The 22,832-nt window shown below is 37.4% G+C and overlaps 2 protein-coding genes across 2 annotated transcripts; one reads left to right on the top strand and one right to left on the bottom strand.

The window, feature by feature from the left end:
* Positions 1-840: 840 nt before the first annotated feature.
* LOC100367967 (uncharacterized) lies at positions 841-5,157 on the top strand. Its single transcript, XM_002732831.2, has 6 exons — positions 841-1,546; positions 1,795-2,577; positions 3,502-3,639; positions 3,980-4,078; positions 4,368-4,459; positions 4,936-5,157. Exons 1-6 carry the CDS (start codon positions 841-843, stop codon positions 5,059-5,061), a joined length of 1,944 nt encoding a protein of 647 aa, XP_002732877.1. The 3' UTR covers positions 5,062-5,157.
* Positions 5,158-9,479: 4,322 nt separating this feature from the next.
* chrd (chordin) lies at positions 9,480-17,204 on the bottom strand. Its single transcript, NM_001164918.1, is given in 22 exon segments — positions 9,480-9,572; positions 9,776-9,869; positions 10,015-10,118; positions 10,300-10,365; positions 10,486-10,585; positions 10,730-10,833; positions 10,942-11,098; positions 11,288-11,482; positions 11,675-11,788; positions 11,900-12,141; positions 12,267-12,423; positions 12,707-12,936; positions 13,065-13,215; positions 13,329-13,411; positions 13,560-13,703; positions 13,977-14,118; positions 14,294-14,387; positions 14,519-14,636; positions 14,758-14,841; positions 14,963-15,092; positions 16,080-16,183; positions 16,867-17,204. Coding segments are annotated over 22 exon segments (2,778 nt in total). The 5' UTR covers positions 17,006-17,204; the 3' UTR covers positions 9,480-9,546.
* Positions 17,205-22,832: the final 5,628 nt, after the last annotated feature.

The following is a 22,832-nucleotide window of genomic DNA, read 5'->3' as shown; positions in this document are numbered from 1 at the left end:
CTATCTTTGCACCCAGTCTTGTCATCATTAGCGTACATAATGGTAATTATAATTTTGCTAGTAGAACTATCAACTGTAGATCCGTGCATGCAAGTGGAGACACAAAAACAAAACTATTTATGCTTGCACCTGCTTCTGCTCTCTTGGTTTCAAAACCTGTTATCTTATGCCATCTTCCTAGGTGTTTTCTTCAGTTCTTCTGTTTTTACTGCTGCCCGGCATCCCTTTCTCTCTGTCATTGGGTTCTTACCAAAATGACCAATCAACACTCAGAAATTCGTAGCTACAAAATTTCAAAACATAATTGTCGGACTCGGGAACCACAAATGCTCGATAATTTCACATGATTAGCGCCATGATTAGCGTCAGTTTGCCCTGTGTATCGTTTGACCTCATTTGTACTCTGTGTTCATAGTGGTTCTAATGTGTTTAGTACATGTATTAGTGTCAGTGGAGTTCTCTATAAGTGAAGTAAAAGCGAATGTACTGTGTGGAGTGGGACTTGTTCTATTGTTGGTGCTAAGAGAGAGTGAACCCACTGTGACCTTGACCAAAGGGGTCATGGCGTGACAGTCAGTAGACATACAATGATCTCAATGTAATCTGGAATAACTTCGAAATATAACAATCAGTGTTATGATCAACATTAAATGATACATATTAGATAATATCCAGCAGTTGATAAGTACTCATAATAGCTAGACGTTTTGAGAAATGGCTTTTTATCAATAGCAGAGAAGAAAATGTTTAAATATATAGAACATGAGAATTCTACGGATTGTTTGTGTAAACAGACATGCTCCTAATGAAATGTTTTTTTGTTGTTGTCTTTTTAGCAAAATGTCAGCTTCAGCTCTACGTAAAAAACTTGAAGATGGGTTGGAGACAATTAGCCAGTCCAGTGTGGGATCAATGGCCAGGGTGGACCATACACTCAGGACGCTTCTCCAATCTGAAGAAAAGGGTTGCCGCGCCCTCTGTGGTGGGAACCCATTAACACAATCTGGCAAGGTGAAACAAATGATCCGTATGATGGGCCTGACCATGGTGCCTGTCATAGCACTTATTGGTCTTGCTCTAAATGACCTGACTACAACATTAAGAGAGAATGAAGAAGCCTATAATATCCGTCAAACCATCTTCTTCAGCCGGGATATCGGAAATCTGCTACATTGCTTACAGAATGAACGTGATATGACCACGCTACATATTAGCACGCTGGGACCAGTGACAAAACAGTTCCTGAGCGATACATACCCTGAAACAGACTCGGCGCTAGATGCTATGGACCAATGGCCAGTGAGGGAAAAGCAGGATCTCACACAGTTTCAGAGCAAGATTGAATTCCAGAAGTACCTTGATGATCACCGTGTCTATCTCGATGGGTCAAACTCCTCCATTTATGATGAAGTGGAATTCTACACAAACATCATCAAAGTCTTTATTGGTTGGCTTTATCAGAACATCGCCAATTCATCTGGCAGAGATGGAATCTGGCGACAGTTGGTGGCATATCAATTGGTGATAATTGCTAAAGAAGACATAGGTAACAACACAATTAAAAAATACGTGATCCAGCAATTCATTATCATATATAATACACATTCCCTTATATGGCGATCTTACTCACATGAACTTTTTAGCACATATCCATGCATTGTCCGGTTGGTACAATGGTTTTCAATCCACTTTTTAATCTCAGCTCCCAGATACCCAAAGAAAAATTGTAGGAAGTGAATTGTCGTGTCCAAAAATCCAAATGTTAATTTGAATATTGTAACTCTTTGCTTGCAGGAGTAGAACGAACTCTTGGTGGTATTTTTTACACAAATGGAAGATTTCGAAAATACAATGACTATCTATGGTATATGGAAAAATGGGCTAAGGGTAATGGCAACTTTGAAGCTTCTGCAAAGTATGAACCAAACATTTTGAACACCTACCAAAAAAAGATTGATGTACTTGATTCGACAGTAACTCAGAGCGTGGCAGACATGAGAAACACTATAAGACTGAACAGCGCCACCAACGAAGCCTCGTGGAGAACAGGTACAATGTGGTTCGATAATATGACATATTACATGGATGTCATAACCAGCGTTCAAGATGCACTCGCTGTAAAGATCCTTAGTGAGTTAGATTCTCAAATACAGGAGGACCTCGTTCAGCTTGGGATCAGCATTGGTATATTGGTGTTCGTGCTTCTGATGTGTCCGATCATTATTAACTCGGTCTATAGCCTCACTGACCGTATACAGCAGTATGCAATCACCTTGGTAGATCAGACAGCCCAGTTGCAGAGAGAACGTAAACGCAACGATTCACTGCTGTATCAGATGCTTCCACAGGCTGTTGCCGAACGACTCAAGAAAAACAAAGACGTCCTGGCTGAATCCTTTGAGGAAGTCACCATCTTCTTCTCAGATGTCGTGGGATTTTCAGCTATCTGCGCAGAAAGTTCTCCTCTGCAAGTTGTACGCATGCTCAACAACATTTATACATTATTTGATTCCCGGATTGAGCAATATGACGTGTACAAAGTGGAAACAGTCGGGGATTCTTACATGGTTGCATCAGGTATGTACAGCATTCGTATATATAAAACCCACTCTTTATCGAGTACACAGCGCTGTTCCATCGACTTGGTATACTGGGATGATTTACTTTATAAATGTTGGTTATCCGTCGTGTCTAATTACTGTCTAGCCACTGAACTCAATTAACGTTATTAAAACAATTTCCAGTTCCACGCCCTTTTATGTTTTAAGTACAATTTATCAATTTACCAAATAATTTGATTTTTTGTGAAAAATTCTAAATATTAACACCGAAATACTCATTCTGTAAACATACAAAAACACATAACTGTCTCTAAATCACGTACAACTTTAAATCTCATTCTCTCGAGTTATCTATCGTGGAGTCACCCGTAGATAGAATAAATGTATCACAGCAAACAACAAATATTTTATTCGTTATTCAATTATTTGTTTTACTATATTGGATATTAATAATAGTTCATAATATTTGATGATCGATATGTTTGTGTGAATATATGTAACCTAATTAACATATTAAAGGTTCAAATGTTTAAGTCAGAAATGTTCTGAATTGGAAAACACTTACTTGATTGAAACGGTTCATTTTCACGTAATTAACATACAATGACAATCTCAGTTACGTGTTTGTAGCTAACTAATTACAAAATTGTTCTCAATCATTCACTTTATTTTGCGAAACGACACGTATTAATTATTTTTTTCAAGAGGAAGGTTCTGAACAAAGCAATACTTTTAAAGTTTCTCAAATAATAGCCCACTTAAATTATTATAGACGTGAATAGTCGCCAAGATTTCGTTAGGAGCATCCAATGCTTCCTCGCATATGTATCCATGGAGCACTGTTGAGAGGTCGCATGATTCTCTCGCCGAGATATCTGCAGTGACTTTGGTATACTGAAGGCTAGCGCTTTATGGATTTTGCACATTGTTAATTTCGTAGGTTTGCCTAGACGAAATGGTAAACGCCACTCTGGCGAAATTGCTACTATGTCCCTAGATATTCTACATTATATCGCTACAATGGAGATAGCTCATTTACCTGGAGTTAGAATGAAGTTACGCATCGGAATGCATACTGGTAAGACATACATGTTGATCAATGACATTTACAGTTAGAAATCCTAATGTGTCGGTGAAATTCATGGTCACGTATTGACTTTTAAGAATCAAACTTGGATATTTGCTTCCATTTGTGGCTTGTATAAATGTTATGGCGAACTTTCATAAACAATAAATACGGTTATTTGTTACACTACAATGTTTACCGCGAAATCACGTAAGTACTTAGTCGTAAGTTGACTACGTAATTCATCATAGTCATACGAGCTGTATAAATGTTCACAAGTTCACTATGAAATGTATTATATTATTATACTATCAATAATGCATAATGAGTATACATTGTATTATTATTGCAGGTCCCGTGGTGGCTGGGGTTGTTGGCGCAAAGGCGCCCAGGTATTGTCTGTTCGGTGACACAGTTAATACGGCCTCAAGAATGGAATCTAATGGCGGGGGTAAGGTGTATTTCAATTTTAAAACCGCGGCTATCAATTACGAGAATTATCCTGATATCTGTTGAGAATTAGTGGGTATTATGAGGATCACATCCACAGTGTATGATTTTAAAATTATTGTCAGAAAAACATGTATAGAATAAAATAGCTCCGTTTGTTTACTATGCCTATGAATTACAACCTGACCATGTGACGTCGCATATCTACAAGTTGTCCAATGAATACTATTGCGTGGCGTAGTAAATATAAACCAATTAACCAGTCGTATTGCATGTTTCACTGTTTGCAGATAACAGAATTCATCTTTCACATAGCTCATTTTGTGCTCTAAATTATCTTGGTGGATATCATATGGTGAAAAGAGGAGAGATCTCCATCAAGGTAACCTACATTAATTTAGTTTAGATATTTTTAGGCCCACTTGTAGGCAGTGGGCAGTTGAAATGAAGTAATAGATTTAGTTTACATGACTTTGTGACTCGAAAAATCACGCATATGATAAATATGTCCTTATAATAATTTTTAGTTTGATAATAAGAACGTTATGTATAATATGTAAGCTGCGCTCTCTAGCGACAAAGCATCTCTATGGCATGAAACAAGATGGCCGTTCACAGAGTCGATATTATTTTTAATCTGTTGTTGTCCTTAAATAAAATAATAATGATTATGAGAGAATTGCTATATTCCGAAAGACGAACGACTACACAATCAACTACAGATTTTTGAACTGTATTACTCGCACACATCTAGAAGAGCGGTTGCTGTCGATAGAGCGAAAGTAATAGGAACCGTTTATTTGCAACAACTTGTAATATTGTAATATATTAATGATAATGTTTTTTAATCATTCTCAGGGCAAAGGAAAAATGTCTACCTATTGGTTAACTCGCAAGGAAGGGTTAGAATATGAGATAGCTGGCACGCTGCCAAATGACCCGGCTGTTGAAAGATCCGAGAGTGGCGACTTGTCGGTCGGCTAAACAGTACATAGAAGACCCGAACGGCGGTAAATCCGTTCTTAATAAAGAGCATGCGCAGTCGTTCGCAACGGACAATAAGATAAAATAGCGACGTCGTTCGATAATGTTGTTATTGCGAATATCTACGTTAATTACACAATTCAGGAGCAACGTTGTCCTAGCAGATCCCGTGGTAGTGCTGAGAGGCAAAAATTGATTTTTCGACCTCTGCGTATTGAGGACATGCCACGTGTGTATACGTATATATGAAGTTTTAATAATTTCATTTAATTTCAGTAGCCTATTATTTAGTCACACGAATATGTTATCTTCATATTCAGCATGACTGCATTTCTGTAATTGTACAGTTATGACACGGTATGTTTTTCTTCAATGTTAAAGGGCGGTAGTCGTCGCGCCACGCGTACGCGAGATATATGGGTTGCATATAAACAAAGATGGCGACTTTGGCTGTTGCAACAAGTACAAACTTAGACGTTACTAAGTTTTAATTAGGTATTTATTTGGTGATTGGAAGGTATCGAAGGAGTCTCCGGCGGTAATCAGTGCAAGTCGCGCCCAGGTCAAACCTCATGCTTGCGATTCCAGAATAGCGCATTGGATTATGGGAAAATCAATGTTTATCAACACAAATGTCGCACGTGGGCGGCGCGACGACTGCCGCTCTTTAAGGAAGAAGCCTACTCAAAAATGAAAAGACGCAGAGTTTATCAATTTTGTAATAAATTGTACCCTACCAATATTAGAATACCGACTTCAATGCTTGTTGTTACTAGCTCGCTTATGGTCATATTTCGAAATGGCAGGCGTTTTGTCAGTAATTGCAAATTTAGATTGTCGGGAGACAGATTAGTTTTAATCGGCCGGACATGATATCATTGTGAACAAAAATACGTTACTTGTGGTGTTAATTTTGTTATTATTATGCGATATATGACAAACTCTCAAAATTTATGATATTTAATGACAAATAATATAAAACAAGCTTAATTCATGAGTATTAGAGTGTTAGCAGTATATTTTACTGGCATTGTATCTCGGAACTATTTGAAGTTGCACGAATGATATAAGCTTAAGCTGTTACGTTGTTTATTCAGAAGATTGTTCGTTTAGAAATGAATAGTTTATATTTTGACATATATATATATATATATATATATATATATATATATATATATATACCTATATTTAAACTTATATTTTTAAAACATTGTTTTTAGTTTTGGTGAATCGGAAGTAGGCAATTATGTGAATTCGACGGCTACATTTGCGCTCAGTGATTGTAATATGTGCGTTATTTGAATTCATTTACTTGCATTTCAGCCTGACAATAAATAAAATTCTCATTAAATGCAATTATTAATATTGTTCTTCGATACAAGTTGAAGTATGCATTATGATTATTTTTTTCAGTGAGTGTATATTGTTATGTATGCAGTACTGTTAATTTGGTCACCAGCATTCCGTGTCATTTTTTTTTCAACTTTGATGTAAAGTTTAATGGTATATCTCTTTACTACGTTGCACAATAATCTAAAGAAATGATTAAGCGTGTAGAAATCAATTTGTTCAAATACATATTTTAAACAAAGCACGAGGTATTATCAGTGTGTTACCTATTTTATTTGTGGGTAGGGAAGTTGCAGATTTAAATTTCTTATATAAACGTGATACAATTCTAATATATATATTTATTCTTTTATTTATCGAAATAGTTGTACTTTATCTACATACGACATATATGACATGTTTAGTTTATTTGTAAAATAGCATCATGAAGAAGGTTTATACATATTTTTTTTTGCATCTTCTATATATTCAATTTAATTATGTTTTATGTATTGTTTGTCTGGCGTAGTCTATTAATGCTATATTAATTGGGTTGGATGTCTGAATATTAACTAACGCATGGCGCATCTTCTCACACCATCTAACGTTCACACTAAACATGGTGGGGTGTGTTGCAAGTGAGGGCAAGTGAGGAATTACGGAAATAATGTCAAAAGATGAACCGATAAAATGGCCGCCTCTCGAGGAACAGACAACCGAGATGAAACTGCAATATGAATTTAAAAGGTGCATGCATTTTATACGCGTTACGGAGGAAGGTAATTTTAATACGCTACACGAGAGGTGAAGTACAATTGCAATGGATGAATAACACTAATGCTTTGAATGAAAAAAATGGCCTTCAGCCAGCAGAGCCATATTGGGATCACACGTTTCATGCTAATTTGCGGACGTTATAAACTGGAAAGCGCTAACGGCGGCTTCGATTACAAAGGCGGAGTTATTTATTTTGATGAATATCCGGATAAATACGAGTTGTTGAAACGAGTTGTCTGTGATGACCGGATTGAGAAAGTGGGAAAACACAAAAACAAACAAGAAGTATAATTTGAACCATTCAGCATACGCTTTATTAATTCATTTGTGCTCCATAACTGTTAGCATACACACTTAGTGTAAACTTTCGAGTACAGAGAACAGCCGTGTACATGACGCCTCGAAAAACGCAAAATATGCGTGGGCGTTTGTACAACTAAAATATATTATATACACGTACTTTTACATCTCAAAGCGTGTCAAAGATCACAGTGACAACTCAGAATATTTCTCAAGCATCGTCCAGCTTACCGTCAATAAATACCACTAACTCAGTTCAATAAAACAAGTCTTAAAAAAAATCATAAATATACAAGTGAAGTACGCATCAAATAATATTTCTGAACTGAGCAGCGCATCTAAAAGAGAATTGTCAATTGTTTTACGCAATAAGTGAAAATAATTTTATCTCGGGAAAAATAATCCTAGGAAAATACAAGTCCCTGAAAAACTTATTTAAATATAAACATTTTTCTTTAAATCTAAAAATTGTTTTACAGCTGGTGATGATGCATAGATTCTGCTACTACAACATTCGACTGTCAGTGATACACGCAATTTATACATTGAGTAAAATGAATGGTGATGGATTAACCCTTATTGAACAATTAAAATATTAGCCTATCAAAACAAAACTGAATGTAGAACAATTTGAAATTGTTCTGTTATAAAAATCTGCATAATAAATACAAAAAAATAGGAAGGCAATTTTTACTCATTAAAGCTATGCTAATTAATCTACATATGGACAGATTTACATATTACTACAATGCATATGGAAAGATCTGAAAGAAAGAAATTATGGATACAAATTTCTATAAAAACCGCTCCCATATGCGAATGGATGTACAATCTACATAATCTACAACACACTATGCGTGTCTATTTCTCATTTTACATATACTACATATAAACACTCGTAATAAAAGTGACGTGTACGCATATACTACATATGATCACACACCGTAATCGTGACGTGTACATTACGCAGGAATAATTGGAATAACAATGAAGTATTCGTGTACGCCATTTGCTCATATATCGCAATGGTCCCCGTTGGTGCAAATATACAGCAAGACTATTTCACACTATAGTCTGATAAACCAGCAATTATTTTGGCAGGTACATTTGTGTATATTGATGGTCATTATGACAATGTGGTGACATCATACTAATTACATATTCTACATCGACAATACTAATTTATACTCACTCGTCATATATGGTAATTATCTACAAGTTAGTAAAATGATTGTTTTAACAATATGGTCTGTTTTTAAATTACAAAGACCCATTTTTAACTCGTCGTGAATGCCATACAAATATTTTACAGTAGGTGGCTGCAGAGATCTCGTTGAGAACGAGAGACTCGAGACTTGTATTTGTTCTTCAAAATAATGTTCAAATAATTTTCTGCTGTTCCAAATTCCATTGTTACATATGGCAAGAGAACAGAGGATGCAATGGCGAAATCTCGTGGTAAACTCGCTCTCAATGAAATCGTGATGGCTATTTGCAGTGGTCTTTTTTTGGATATCCTGTACAATGCAGTTTCTTTCATGAACCCAAGTTAAACAACCATATTAATGACAATTAAGCTATCCAATACTAATTACATATTCTACAGCAATAATACATACTCTACACTATACACATTCGCCATCACACGTTATGACGTTATCTACACTATTATAATATTCTGGATATACACACGCCATTTGTCTGAACATACCACTCAAAGAATGTACAATGTTTGTTTACAAGATGATGATTGCACGATTATTGCTGGTACACGCAGCGTAATAGTTAAATAACATATTTAGGTGTTACATTTACATATTTTACAGTGTCAGATATTAACAGTTCACGCCGGTTATTAAATATTCACATTCACAATTATCAAAACACAGCTAGAGATAAACGTGGGAATCGTTGATGTTTTCTGTCCCGTTGAACCACAAAGCTATACACGTGCTTTTCAGGAGTATACTATACTCTGTCATGATTTGCAAGTTGGCGCCCCCGACTCTGGTGTTAACGCGCGCGGTTTCGCTTTACCAATCACATGGTCTACTGTCGAAATCACGTGGTTGGCTTGTTCTAACTGTCAGTTTTCCCCACACCGTCTGATGATAGAAAAACAACGATAGATCGTTACAACATTTTTCAAGTAAGTTATGAGACGTTCTACGTGTTATTTCGATGGGGAATATGTGGGAAGACAACAAAAATACTCGAACTATCAAGTAAAGACGCTCGAAATACCAAAAAGCTCTATAATTAACATCTGATATGAAACACATCGATTCAAATTATACATTGAACTTACCAAGACATATCGGGCAGCATTCCCCATCTATGTACATTTCATTCTCACAGTCGGTTTTTGGACACTTCCTTAGTTTACATGTTGCCTTTCCCTCCTGGAAAAAAGAAAAACAAATTAAGACACGAAACATTACGTGACAGTATCTGGATGTGATGAGAGTAATGTTGTGTAATCAACATTTGTCTGGGCGATCATGTTTTTGCCTTTTTGGTTACGAAAACAGACAAATTGACGCGTACCTTACACTGGCACCTAATACATCTACTGGTAGAAGAAGATGCCCCATTAATCTCCGGCACCCACTCTTCGTCTGCTTCATATCTTCTCTTACCAACGTAACAGGCTACAGAAAAATACAATTTTTTGTTATTTCGATGTTTATAAACGAATAAATTTCCAATAAAGGGAAACAGTCTGTCAGACGTCAGTTAGATTAGATGCAGTTTATGATTGAGAGACTTTGCAAAATCTACATTCTTTGATGAAATTGGCGGGAAAATAGACTTTTTATTTGAAATGCTTACCCGAGTTGCTGTCGTCTGCCATGAACTCGTATGATGGTATCGTTCTCGGAGTAGTTGTAATTTGTTCTGTAATAATTAAAAATAAAACAAATTAATTGATTTTCAATTACATCAGTGATCCCGTCTAGTGGGCAGCCAAATATATCACAGTATAATGTTCCACTCGAGTTAAATGAAGTCATTTACCTGGGCATGTCTGGCAGCAGTCCATGGGGTTCAGTCTCACTGGTGCGTCGCAATGCAACTCTGGACATCTTATCTTCGAGCAGTTCACTTGGTTTCCGGGCTGTAAAATTAAGTTGGGATTATGATAATATGTAAAAAATGAATTTATCATGTTCCACTGTACTCCACTGTATTAAAATGGAGTTTCCCTACCAGATGCATACCACACGTAAACACGAATCTACCGCGTGATATTAACACTTACCATACATTTACAGAGGGCGCACTTCATATAGCCGAAGGGAGGTACGTAAGGATGCCACGTTGACCCCATTGCATGGAACTTTTTGTCTCCTTCGAAAAAGCAACCTAGAAGACGAAACAAATACACATAAATACAAAATCATGGCTACCTCAAAATCAATGTATTTTAGAGAGACGTTAATTTATCAATGTATATTATCACTTGTGTAGTACCTTCGTCGTGTGAATTGAGTTTATTCTCTTCTTCAGTTATTTCTTTGCCTTCAGTTTCTTTTGAGGGACAAACTGGACAGCATTCCTCGGGTAGCTCGACTGGTGAAGAGCAGTTCAGTGTGGGACAAACGACAGGATCGCATATCACTGCCAGTCTCTACAAACACAAAAGTAGGAACATTAACACTTGTAAATATTTCCGCCGACCAGTGGTTGTCCGCAAAAATCTACCTATGATTGTTAACACGAGTTTTGACTGAAAAAGAACTTCACAATTTTATTTCTAGTTAACGTTCGTTTTCCTTTCTCAGTAGTTTACTATGGCATTTTAGATATGATTCCTTACCGTGCAAGTACAAGTCGAACATTTCTTGTCAAATTTCGGTGACCAACTAGATCCGTCGACATGGTACTCAGATTCGAAATAACAGGATCTTGGGTCGGCCTCAACGTTAAACCCAATACTGGGCATGTTATTATTGTTGGTGTGTTCCATTAGATTTGGAGCATCTTGGCGTCCGCAACTATTTGGTAGGGTGACCTGAAATAATTGTAAATGTGTTCATTTATTAGTTTGTTTATTAATATTTGTTATGTTATATATTCGATTGTTGAAGCAACACGAGATTGCGCGAGGTTATGCAAGTCGTTTATTTTGTATTAAACTTTTCGATTTATGTGATATATTTGGTTATTTGGAATTTAGCGAGATTATACAAATCGTGTCACTTACTTGTCCTTTTATTTCTCCATCCGGGTGTGCTTTTGTGCTGATTTGAATAAACACATTTCCTTCATTTAGGTATTGTAACACGTCCTCATCGAGGTCTGCCAATCTACCTATTGCCTAATGAACAAATGTAAGAGAAAACTGTCAATTCAGAGAAAATATTTAAAAAAGTATAAACAAAAGTAAATAGCATATTCTTTATATTGAGGAAACAAAAAAGCTACCTACCAAATCATCGTCGAACGTATTAAGAACAATTTTCTGATTCCCAAAAGCTTCGTCAATAATTATCAGCTCGGCCAAGCCATTCAGTTTCGAGTGCTTTTCCTTGCCTTTTGCCATCTGCAATCCTTCTGTGATTATTTCATAATGAAGTGCACAGTCTCTGTCGAGAGAGATCCAAGCATGTCCAGCAATGCTTGTTTGAACGGGTGGAACAAAATTGACTCCCGCCAGCGGGATTGGCATACCTGGTAGAAAAAAATTTGTTTGTTTACATTGAGAACCAGAAAGCGTGAGATTGGTGAAATCTCGCGAGAGTGTAAATAAAATGCAAATAATACTAGTGACTTGCGTGATTTTAATTTTCACTTACCTTGATGTCTTGCAAAGTGTCCATTGTACAATAAGTGTTTGATTTGACCTCTGATCTCTGACGTAGGATGTTCTACAGTGGCGACATTTATTGAAATCTTATTCATCAGAAGATTATGAATATCGCCTGCTGATGGCTTGTCATATTTACCGTATGCCTGACAAAAAATAATTTGTTTTGCAATTATCATTCACTATCGTCAAATATCGCGTAAGAAATTGTATGTAAACAAATTATTTTACACGCACTGTATACGTCTAATGGAACTTACCATTTTATCATTTTTTCTCTAATTTTAATGTTTAGTTCAACATGATATTACATATATATTTTTGATAAAACAGATTTATAAAAAACAACAACAATTTTTATAGAAACAAGCGATTGATGACAAAAAATGACACTCGCTGTGAAAGCGTTCATAGGCATTTTAGACTTACCCATCCATTTTTGTAGAAACGAATAATGTCGTCTAGTATTTTACGTTTATGTGATTTCTTGGGGTGGGGCACTTCAAGGGTCAACCCAATAACAGCAGTTTCCACACCAATAAGTCGTATAGTGTACTCAATTACACCATCGTCTGTGAGAGTTATCATTGCAGACCCAGTCGCCCCAGTGTAAGTGGGACCGTCCAATGCGCTACTGCCAGACATTACAGAATGCATCTCTGAAGTAAAACATATACTGTCGATTAAATAGCGCGAAAACGCACAAACGATAATTGCTGCCCTCAAGGAACAGGTAGTATTAATAATCAACTTTTGTTTCAGTGATAGAGGGCGCTAGATATCTTACCATTACATGTTCGGAGCGGTGTAATGTCGCCTTGTGCGTTTGTTCTCCCCGATGGTAAATTCAGTCTGACAAGCACATTCACCTGACCTCTGGCCAACCATCTTTGTTGGTTCTTGGATACACGTGACCAAACGTCAGCGAACACTGCGTCCTAAGTATGAAGAAACGTAACGATTACAAATGTACTTTTCATGTTTAAACACTATCTGGTGCATAATGGAAATATTTGCATACGAATTGTGCTACGGATTACGGAATACGTACCATCGGTCGGATTGATGTCGTCACTTCATTCAGTAATTTCCCACGCCTCACGAACTGAACGCTAATCTCCAAGCTGTCATCTTCTGGGTTAAAAATGAAAAATTAACATTGATGAGCAATATATTCTTCAAATACTGACTAAGAAGTGCGTGCACTAGGACGAGTGAATTCAAAATATTGCGGCACTTGTACAGATAATGAAACTGTTAAAACTCAACTCGTGTAACTTACCGGTATCCTCGATCATGCCCTGTAGAACTCCCACAAAGTTTATTTTATTAGAGTCCTCGTTAACAGTCATCATTACTATACCGCCGCCGCCTTTCCTCTGTCGGTCCCCTTCTGTCTCGGGCAGCAACAGCGAGCTGAACGTTTCTGTGATGACGTAATAGAAATTAAGATGTTAGTAGTGTCTGCGGATATTTTTTTCTATTGCACTTTTTAGCATTCCGGCAAAAGAACCGCTTAACTGCACACGGCCGTAGAGGGAGTTTGAGTAAAGGGGTTGGAAAATGCAACAATGAGATTCTTTAATTGAGCTGTTTTTAGTAAATTATTTCGTCATGAATTTACTGAAAGGTCACAGAATACACAAAGATCGCGAAATTGAATTTTAAAAGGTTATGTTTTTGTGAAATAAATACTTACCCGTGGACGTCGCACGGTGGGTGACGATACGACCTCTGACCTCGCCATCACGATAAGAACGGGTGGTTACAGTAACGAATACCATTCCACTGTCAAGGTAACGGAGATGTGTGTTCGGTAGATTCCTCCACTGCCCACATATCTGTAAAACAAATCGGAAACTGTTTAATACGCAGCTTTTACAAGTTAATCTTGTATTAACACGTATATTATACATAATTTAACAACCAAAATACAATGTCTGAATCGCAACGTAAACGCGTATCACGCAACAACCTTATCACGTGATAACCACGTGTTGAATCTTAAATACTCACCATGTTGGATTTCCCAACGGTTTCATGGACATCGTGTTCGTATAACGTGTTGTTCAAAACATCAGAAAAATACACTTGCCTTGGTTTCTTCAACCTAAATAAAAAAAAAAATTAAAACTTGTATAATTTAATTGAAATATACAAGTATGATAAAAATAAATATTTTACATAATATTCGCCTAATTTTGATAGTTCGGCGATATTGTACCGACTTTCACTACTCACCCCTTGAAATAGATGGAAAAATGCAAATCTCCGTTAACGAATAGAAAATGGCCCCGCGCAGCGCCATCTGTTGTCACTCTGGGTTGCATTTCAGAACCAGTCATCACAGAGAGAAATTCTTGAAAAAAACAAAGAAAACATTTTACTAAATATATATATCTATTATGTATTATAAGATTGTATATAATAGATTCAGACTCGTGCCATGCAATGGTGTTCCTCCATAATAATGGGCTTACCTTCGCCTATGTTTCGTCCTTCAAAAGATTCGTGATCGCCATGAACTTCGGAGTATTCTTTCGCCAAATTATCTGGTACAATCTCTGTAACAAGTAGGGACATACAAATTATGATTGATATACGCGTCATGTACTAGTAGTTACACGTTAGTTGATTTGCCGATGGATGTGGATGCTAAAGCGCCGTAAAACAAAGCACACTTACTGGTATCTGGGCATCGTTTACAGCACTCGCCTTCGGGGAGTATGGGTTCGTCACATGGCAGCTCCTTTGGGCATTCATTTTTTATATTACGACAGGATACTTGTCCCATTAGCTCACCACGTTTAACAACCTGTGGTATACAGACATTATTATTCAATTAATTTAAACATAATGAACAGAAATTCGTTCAACATTTGAGTATATTTGTGCGAGGTGTGAAGAGTTGGCAGCTCCGTATTGTTTGAAAGCAAGTGTCAATAAAACAGGGTGGAATTTAAGCCTCTGTTCGTAATACTTGACAATACATACATGATTGCAAGATTTAACACTGCTGCTGTCAGTCCCGAATGGGACGCATTGATCATGTAGAAAGTGTGAAATACATTTACGCCAAATTGAATGAAACTGAACAAACTGTCGCGCATTTCTCAGGTGTTCGAATTGTGTAGGTGTGAATTTACATATTGCGGAGGAAACAGACTCAGTCTCTGTCATGTATTGCCTCTTGAGGCATTTCAAGCGCGTCGTCACGTGGTCTCCGATTTCAAAAGGCGCACTTTAGTGCACAATAGAATGGCCACTATATTGTTCTCATAACGAGGCTCGATGTTCAAAACTTGAATTAATTTAGCAGTAGTGTAGTTTTCTCAATAATCAATGGAGTTTACCCAATTTACGGTAACCCTCTTTTATTCAACAAATTAGGGAGGTGTGAAAAGTAATACGATCAAATTGGTGAAAAATCTATTAACACCACCTAAGTCATAAATAATTACCAGGCAACTTTCGCACTTATCCTCCCTGTGTGATCTAAGCTTTGTTCGAAGCTTTGCCGTGGTAAACATCTGTCTTAGGATGTTTGTGCGTTTATTTCAGTAATAATAACGCTATTTGGGGATAATTACAGTCGATTTAAAAATACCACCACTGGTGTGAAATTCTCGCAATTTGTTCTATGGTCGCATTGTTAAATGAGAATGTGATCACGCCCAGTAATAGGGATCGACTGATAAAAAAACAACCCACATTTCCGTTCGAGTCATTATAGCGTGTTGATGACTACGCAATTCAAATCCCGGACGATGGATGGAGGTCAATGCATCTAAATATATCTTACCCGTTCACATGTACAACGAACACACAACATGACTCCGATGGGGTCGCCCAAATCTGGATTCCAGGTTTCATGAAACTCGTAGAAGTTGCCACCAAAGCTACAGCCTGTAAAAACGAGAATATCAACGGCATGATATTATATAATCGAACTATTTTACACTATTGTGATCCAAAGGCAATCGTCGACAAAACAAAATATTATTTATCAATTTATAACTCATGGGTTAGACCACATCGTTCAGCGTCACGGTGTTCATCCGAGTTAGGGAACCACGGCCAGGAAATCACGGCGCAGTACGACACGAGCTTTAATAACAGATATAATATAGATATTTATATATATTCAAATAAAAATTGTAGCAAATTGGAAATGAAAGGAAAAAAAGGACACTGGGGAGGATAATTTATCTTCTTAGTCCTGATCAATGTCACTCTTTCGCGCCAATCAATATTCAAATTACTAGCGCAAGGCATTAGTATACCGCGTTGTTGCGAGGGAAAAACAACGCCCTTTTGAAACCTCACTCCAGCGAAAGACTAAAGTCTTGAGAGCATGTTTTAAAAGGCTCAAATGGATGAATTGTAAAAATCCCGAGTTGAAGGCGGAATCCCATCTTGGCGTCACCATGGTTACTTATTTTTTTATATATAGTGTGACGGATACGACTCAATGATGAAACGCAGAAAAAATAGTTATCTGTGATGACAGATAAAAAATGTGTTTCGTTGTTTTTAGGACAGATGGTAATAAGGCTTCTTTAGAAGTTACGCTAGCGAGTGCGACTTACCTTCGAGGCCCTTGGAATGTCTCGGATCATCGTCGGCTTTGATCACTGGTGCTACAGCTTTCCCTCCAGGAAGACACATAATTGCACTGATAGTGATGGTGATGCATAGAAGGAAAAGCGTACACAATGAATGGGCCATACTTCAAGGTGATTGGTGTTTGTAAGACACTGAAGTAAACTGACCGCGCAGTTGGAAACCGATAACAAATCGTTCCTGCTGTTGATAAGTGTTTCACCCGCTGTCTTGTTCGGTGTGAGTTGTTCCTTCAGTTTTGTCTAAGCCCGCTAGATTGTCATAGCTTTGCTAGGGAAGGTCCTTGGGATGGTACTTCGGTGGTGTTAAACGTGCGTTGTGTCTGTCCGACCTGTCTTGTTTTCTCTATTTAAACGGAATGAGCTAATTTGCATAAATCATTCAATCCACAGGTTTCAGCAGTTGCCCACCCATTCCGACAGCTTCATTATAGCCGATAGTGAATTCATTACCATGTATAAGTGTTCAATTCGGCGTGCTTTGTGCAAGTGGTTCGTCACTACTGTCGTACGTTTTCATTTTTTCCTTTGCGACGTTAAATTAGCCAAGCGCCCACTTTCAGGCGCAGTGACTTGAACAGTAACCTCGCCTGTTGTATCCATAACAGACTTTCTCAAACGTGAATTCAATTTACCATCTGAACTCGACATTAATTGGCCCTCTGACTTCTCATTGTTTGGCCAACGGTTCTCCAGTAAAGGGTTCATTACGCAACACCCTTGCTGTGAGTGTCGGTAGCAATTCCTTTCTTTTCAGTGTATTCGGGTTGTTTATGTTCAAATCATACGGACAAAGCCAACTCGAAGTGCCACCTTTCTCCCGCAGTACAATTTTAGAGGTTCATGCACACATAAGTATAGGGGCCACCTCAACTAGATAATAAAGTAAAAATTCCTCATTTTCATGGTCATAAACTTGAAGTTCTTAAAATTAAATATAATCGCGAATTGAAGGCCTGTCACTAGAGTTTTCTAAGGGCATGACATTATACCAGGCGTGTCAAGTGGTCAATTAACGCGTTTACGGCTAATAGCCAGGTTTGGAGGATGAAATGACCACTTTACTACCGGACATGCTCAATGTCATGTGATACCGCACATCAACTGTTGAAAATATACGAAAATGACCATCGCTGTGGTCATTTATGCGAAACCGATGCGACCTTTAAAACCCGGCTAAATTACGGATTGTTTCACTGTACAAACATCTCCAATACAAATAATAGACTGGTTTGTCTATAGGTGTAGATAGACGGTATCTTTCCCCGCCTTTTCTCGTACTCAAACCATCCCAGACGCTTTATTGAGTAGTAAAATGTTTCACACCACTTGAATAATAGTTTTCGTCTTTTCACACATTCTCTTCGCGCCTTCTTAATAATAGCAACGATCAGCCGTGAATCCCCTGGCTATTAAACTAACTAATCGGCTATTCTGACGTGTCTGGCTGACGTTTAAACGTGATTTTTTTTGTATACAAATCCAGCTACCGTAAGTGAAACAAGATTGTATATTTTTTGTTCGGAAATCAATATTCCACAATGTCGATTTAATTTACCATACTTTTCAGAATCGAATTCGTAGTCACTTTTCAACAACTTGAAGCTAGTAAATCACTATTCAAACTAAAGGGGCCATCATGTCCCTGCTTTCTAGTACATACACTGTGTCGTCAACATCAAGTCAGTAAATCAATTATATGTCCACTGGATTCAATTACAAGGCGTTTTCAAAGAACAACTTTTCGACAAATGACATCGGTCGTATTGACATAGGGATTTTTGTAGTTGATTACAACATCACTTTTCTTTATATAACTAATGTTGAGTACTCTCCAAGTAGTTATGTATTGCCGGGGATTGTAATTGATGAGCATAACTGCAATTATTTTATGAATAATATTCACTGTACGACAATATTTGTTCCCAAATCAGCGTATGCGTGTATGTGGTATTAATAGTTTCAAACACACAATTAAACAACTGTGGTCATCCTGTGGATAGTCTAAGTACTCATTATCATACTACCAGTAATCCAGTCTTATAGAAGCAACACAGTATTTTTCACTGACTGGATCATCCAGGCTTCAAATTCAGCAAAACATATTATTTGATCCGGAAACAAAACTCGTCATTTCCTTCATCATTTCTAAAATAGCCTTTGAATCGATCTATAATTTGATTTTATTTAATTTACCTGAACCCCATTATTTTACAGATTTTTTATTTATTTCTCCATTAAAAAATATGCAATCATTAATAAGATTTATTTTGTGACAATTGATTGGCGTTCAAAGAGTTGTTCAACGCAACATTCGATGACGAGAATTCGTGCACCTTTCACTTCTACTCATAACATCGGTTTCCACGTTAACGTCAACGGCTGAATGCGGCGCTGTTCAGTCCCGGCTGTCCCAAGCAAAGACGCTATGACGTTGAATTAAAAATATCGTTATCGAGTCGCTAGTCTGATCTTGGATCTCATCAGCTACATGATTAGCCCGGTGGTTTCAGCATATAATTGATCGGTTTCAGTAGACTGTTATCACGAAAGTTATTTCAAGCTGTGTACGAATGAACCGCCAAATATAGAGTTTTTTCGAGCAAAGTTACGGAAAGCATTCGGCAATAAAGGGGCTCATGATACTCGCCACCCGTTGCCGAGTATCAAAGCCAGCAACAATTTTGCGTCCGAGGCCAGACAATTATTGCGTAGACCACACACCTTTCACGGTTGTTCAGTCATTTGTAGGAGTTCAAGTGTTATGTTTTTAATTTATCAGTACAACCACAAACTGTTAAATGCACTCATCTTACAAAGAAGACATTTATAGCGCTCGGAGGAGAATAGTCCTGTAAGAAACAACATTCTTGCGACATGATACCGCCATAAAAGTATTTACAATTTGACTCTTGTCGAACCAAAGAGTCGAAAACACTAGGAATGCTTTCCAAACTGGACTCATTTACGACAAACGCTCGACAGGACCCCCTCCCGTCCCCACCCACGGTGATGAATCACTACCGATAAAGCCTTGTTCATTATTCCTGATATTGTTTCTCTTTTAGCTTTATTGTTCATCTAACACCCCGTAATTCCTTTTTGTATTTGCTCGCTCTTTTGTACACGGATGCTTTTTTTAAATAGAGCATTTTCTCTCCTGGATTTGGAAGTTTGAATGAGCGGATCTGACCCCTCTTTGTTTGATCGCGGTGCCAACAAAAAGGGTGTGTGCGAAATTCTTAATTAAGCTCTTTTTACGCGTCCCGCTTTTCACACGTTTGCCACCATGGTTTCACACGTAACGTGTCAGAACTCGCCAGCAGGTGCTAACCTTATTGTGTTTGCCTGGCAAATCCACACTGTTTAACAATAACCAAATGAGAGGTATACACAATTGGATTTCTCACATTCCCCGAAAATTTGTTCAATCGATTGACGTCGACAGCCAGTATGACTTTCCGTTGAGTGTCCGATGCCCGGTGTATTTTAATACAAGTATCGTGAAAGGCGTCACAGGAGAGGGTGAAGAGCATCGAAATAACATAACATTGTTCTTAATTATATTCCAGTACGAAGAGCACATTTACAATTGAATTCTAAAAAAAAATACTAAATCTTTTTTTGAAGAACGACAAGGAAAAGATATAAATTCCCGATTCCATTTCGTAATTTTGATCATCCACATTTACCATGTGACGTTATTGTAGCATAGGATGTTACACTATAGCGTTTCTATGGTACGTGGACCTTGGTGACCATATCAATGCCGAGGAAAGGTGCCCAGGTCTACAAGCCCCTAGCTACCAAGATTATGGTGCCACAACAGTATGGACAGGCTCACTGATGATAGTCTTAACGTTACACATATTGTCTAAAGATGGGGGGCGGTCATTCTACATTTTGACTATTATGTAGGTTCAAAAATAAATTTGCATTTTAACACACTTTCCATTCAGTCTACAGCTATCATATGATATACACTTATTGGAAAACCGTCCCGCGTAGAAAACACATACTACTGCATACTTTCTTTCAGAAGAACTCTCAGACTACAAAATACCGAAAAGTGGAATTTTTACCACGGAGCTTCATGTACTTCTTCTATGTAAATCTGTCCATGTCTCGTTGAACATATTTTGAAATCCCCGCACCAACTCCACATCTCTAAACTATGGGAAACTTATTCCAATACATTACAAATAATCCATACATTATACAAGAGCTACAATTTGGCATCTTATATAGAAAGAATTTTAAGACATCTCTCACCATGGACAACGATGAAATCACAAAATAGATTATGTTACCAAGAAATCAAGGCCGGTCGGCCTCTTTAGTATATAAACTAATTATTATAGTATTGCCTTGGTGAAATGTAATTCCGACTGAGAAACAACGGTGTTCTTACTCCGCGAAAGAGGGCGGAGGGGGGGGGGGCTTGAGGATGGATACGCAAGTACTGTTCGAATTTGGCGGAGAAGAGGGGTGTAGCTTTATATTTATAGAGTTGGCATTACGCGGTCGCGGAAAACCGTAAAGTTTACATTTTTCTTAAGTCAGGGAAAGGAACATAAATTATTTGTTTGTAAACGTCACTTCCCTTTACGCGTCGACTGCACGTTTGCACGTTGCTAACATTGCCATAATGTTATAATATTGCTGCATTTGTTCAAAATGAGCAAACAGCGTGTTAGTTCATTTGCTCATAGGACCATGACGTCATAACATTGACGCCTTTACACATTGTGGATCAACAGGTTGTTGTTCCATCGGCTTACATGGCCACAACGTCATATTATGTTTGTTGTTTTATTGGATTGCAGAACATTTAACATTTGCAGAACGGCGGTCGTCGCGCTGCGCGTGTTCGAATTTAATGTAAATAAACAATGTATTTTACACGCGTCGTATACGTCGCTATGAGTCCCATATCGAACAGGACGCGGCGCGACGACCACCGCCCTTTAATAAATATCACACTCTATCATCCATTAACTATTTAAACGACGAAGTCAACTTTCACAAAATAAAAACGAAAATAGATTCCCTATTTTTCTTCAAAACTTTTGATCAAGACCTGTAGAAAATTATCTTCTCGTCATCCAAATTAACAAATCATAGAAAAATACATAAAAATGAAAATTGATAACATTACGTAGACACAATCATCATAGGTCATAGGTCATAGGTCATATATATGTAAACACATAGTGCTCGTATTTCCAATATTCGCATTTATATCCTCTATGAACAAGCTGAACAGCAGTGGGTTCAACACACATCATTGCATGCTGGGAAATCTTATAGAAAATTTATAGAAAATTATGACAGCAGTTAAATAAAAGACTAAAAATAAAAATGCTCATTGTGTTCTTGTTTTCGTGTATTGTGATCATAATGACAATGGTTAGAGTAAGGCATGTCGTCGATCTCCAAACACATAAACCATTCCAGTCTTTGCATATTGCTCTCAGTGAGAGCAAGTGAAGTCTCAGAAGGGTAACGCATGCGCAATGGCGAGAGATTGGAAGTTAGAATCATTCGGCTTAGCTTAGCTAAAGAATAACTTTTTCGCGCCAAGTTTTAAATGTCGTAACCACTGTAGAGTTAAACTGCATAATATTAATTTCTTATAAAACAACAAAAGGAGATAATGTTAAATTCAACAAATCTTGGTAAAGTACTCAACTATGAGCAAATAACCCAAAACGCCTTTCCTATATATCACGCCCTCTATAGGGGAAGCGCGTCTATGACATAAAGCCGTTCACAACAAAGTATTGTTTTGATCTGTTGTCACCCATCATCGAAGATTAGGTTTTTGAGTGATTTTACTATTTTCTAGACGACGAATAACTACAATTTGAAAGACATTGTCTTTACTCAGATATGCATGTCATTTTGATGTGACACAACACGACTCCACCACT

Source organism: Saccoglossus kowalevskii, chromosome 15 (genome assembly GCF_978046115.1).
Source record: "Saccoglossus kowalevskii chromosome 15, keSacKowa6.1, whole genome shotgun sequence".
Taxonomy (NCBI): Eukaryota; Metazoa; Hemichordata; class Enteropneusta; family Harrimaniidae; genus Saccoglossus; species Saccoglossus kowalevskii.
Note: the sequence above shows the minus strand (reverse complement) of the source record. Positions and strands in the feature narration are given on the sequence as shown.

Coding starts and splice junctions, on each gene's coding strand:
- LOC100367967 (XM_002732831.2), top strand. CDS start 841: ATGTCAGCTTCAGCTCTACGTAAAAAACTTGAAGATGGGTTGGAGACA. Junction 2,578..3,501: donor TTCTTACATGGTTGCATCAG/GTATGTACAGCA, acceptor TTAATTTCGTAG/GTTTGCCTAGACGAAATGGT. Junction 4,460..4,935: donor GAGGAGAGATCTCCATCAAG/GTAACCTACATT, acceptor AATCATTCTCAG/GGCAAAGGAAAAATGTCTAC.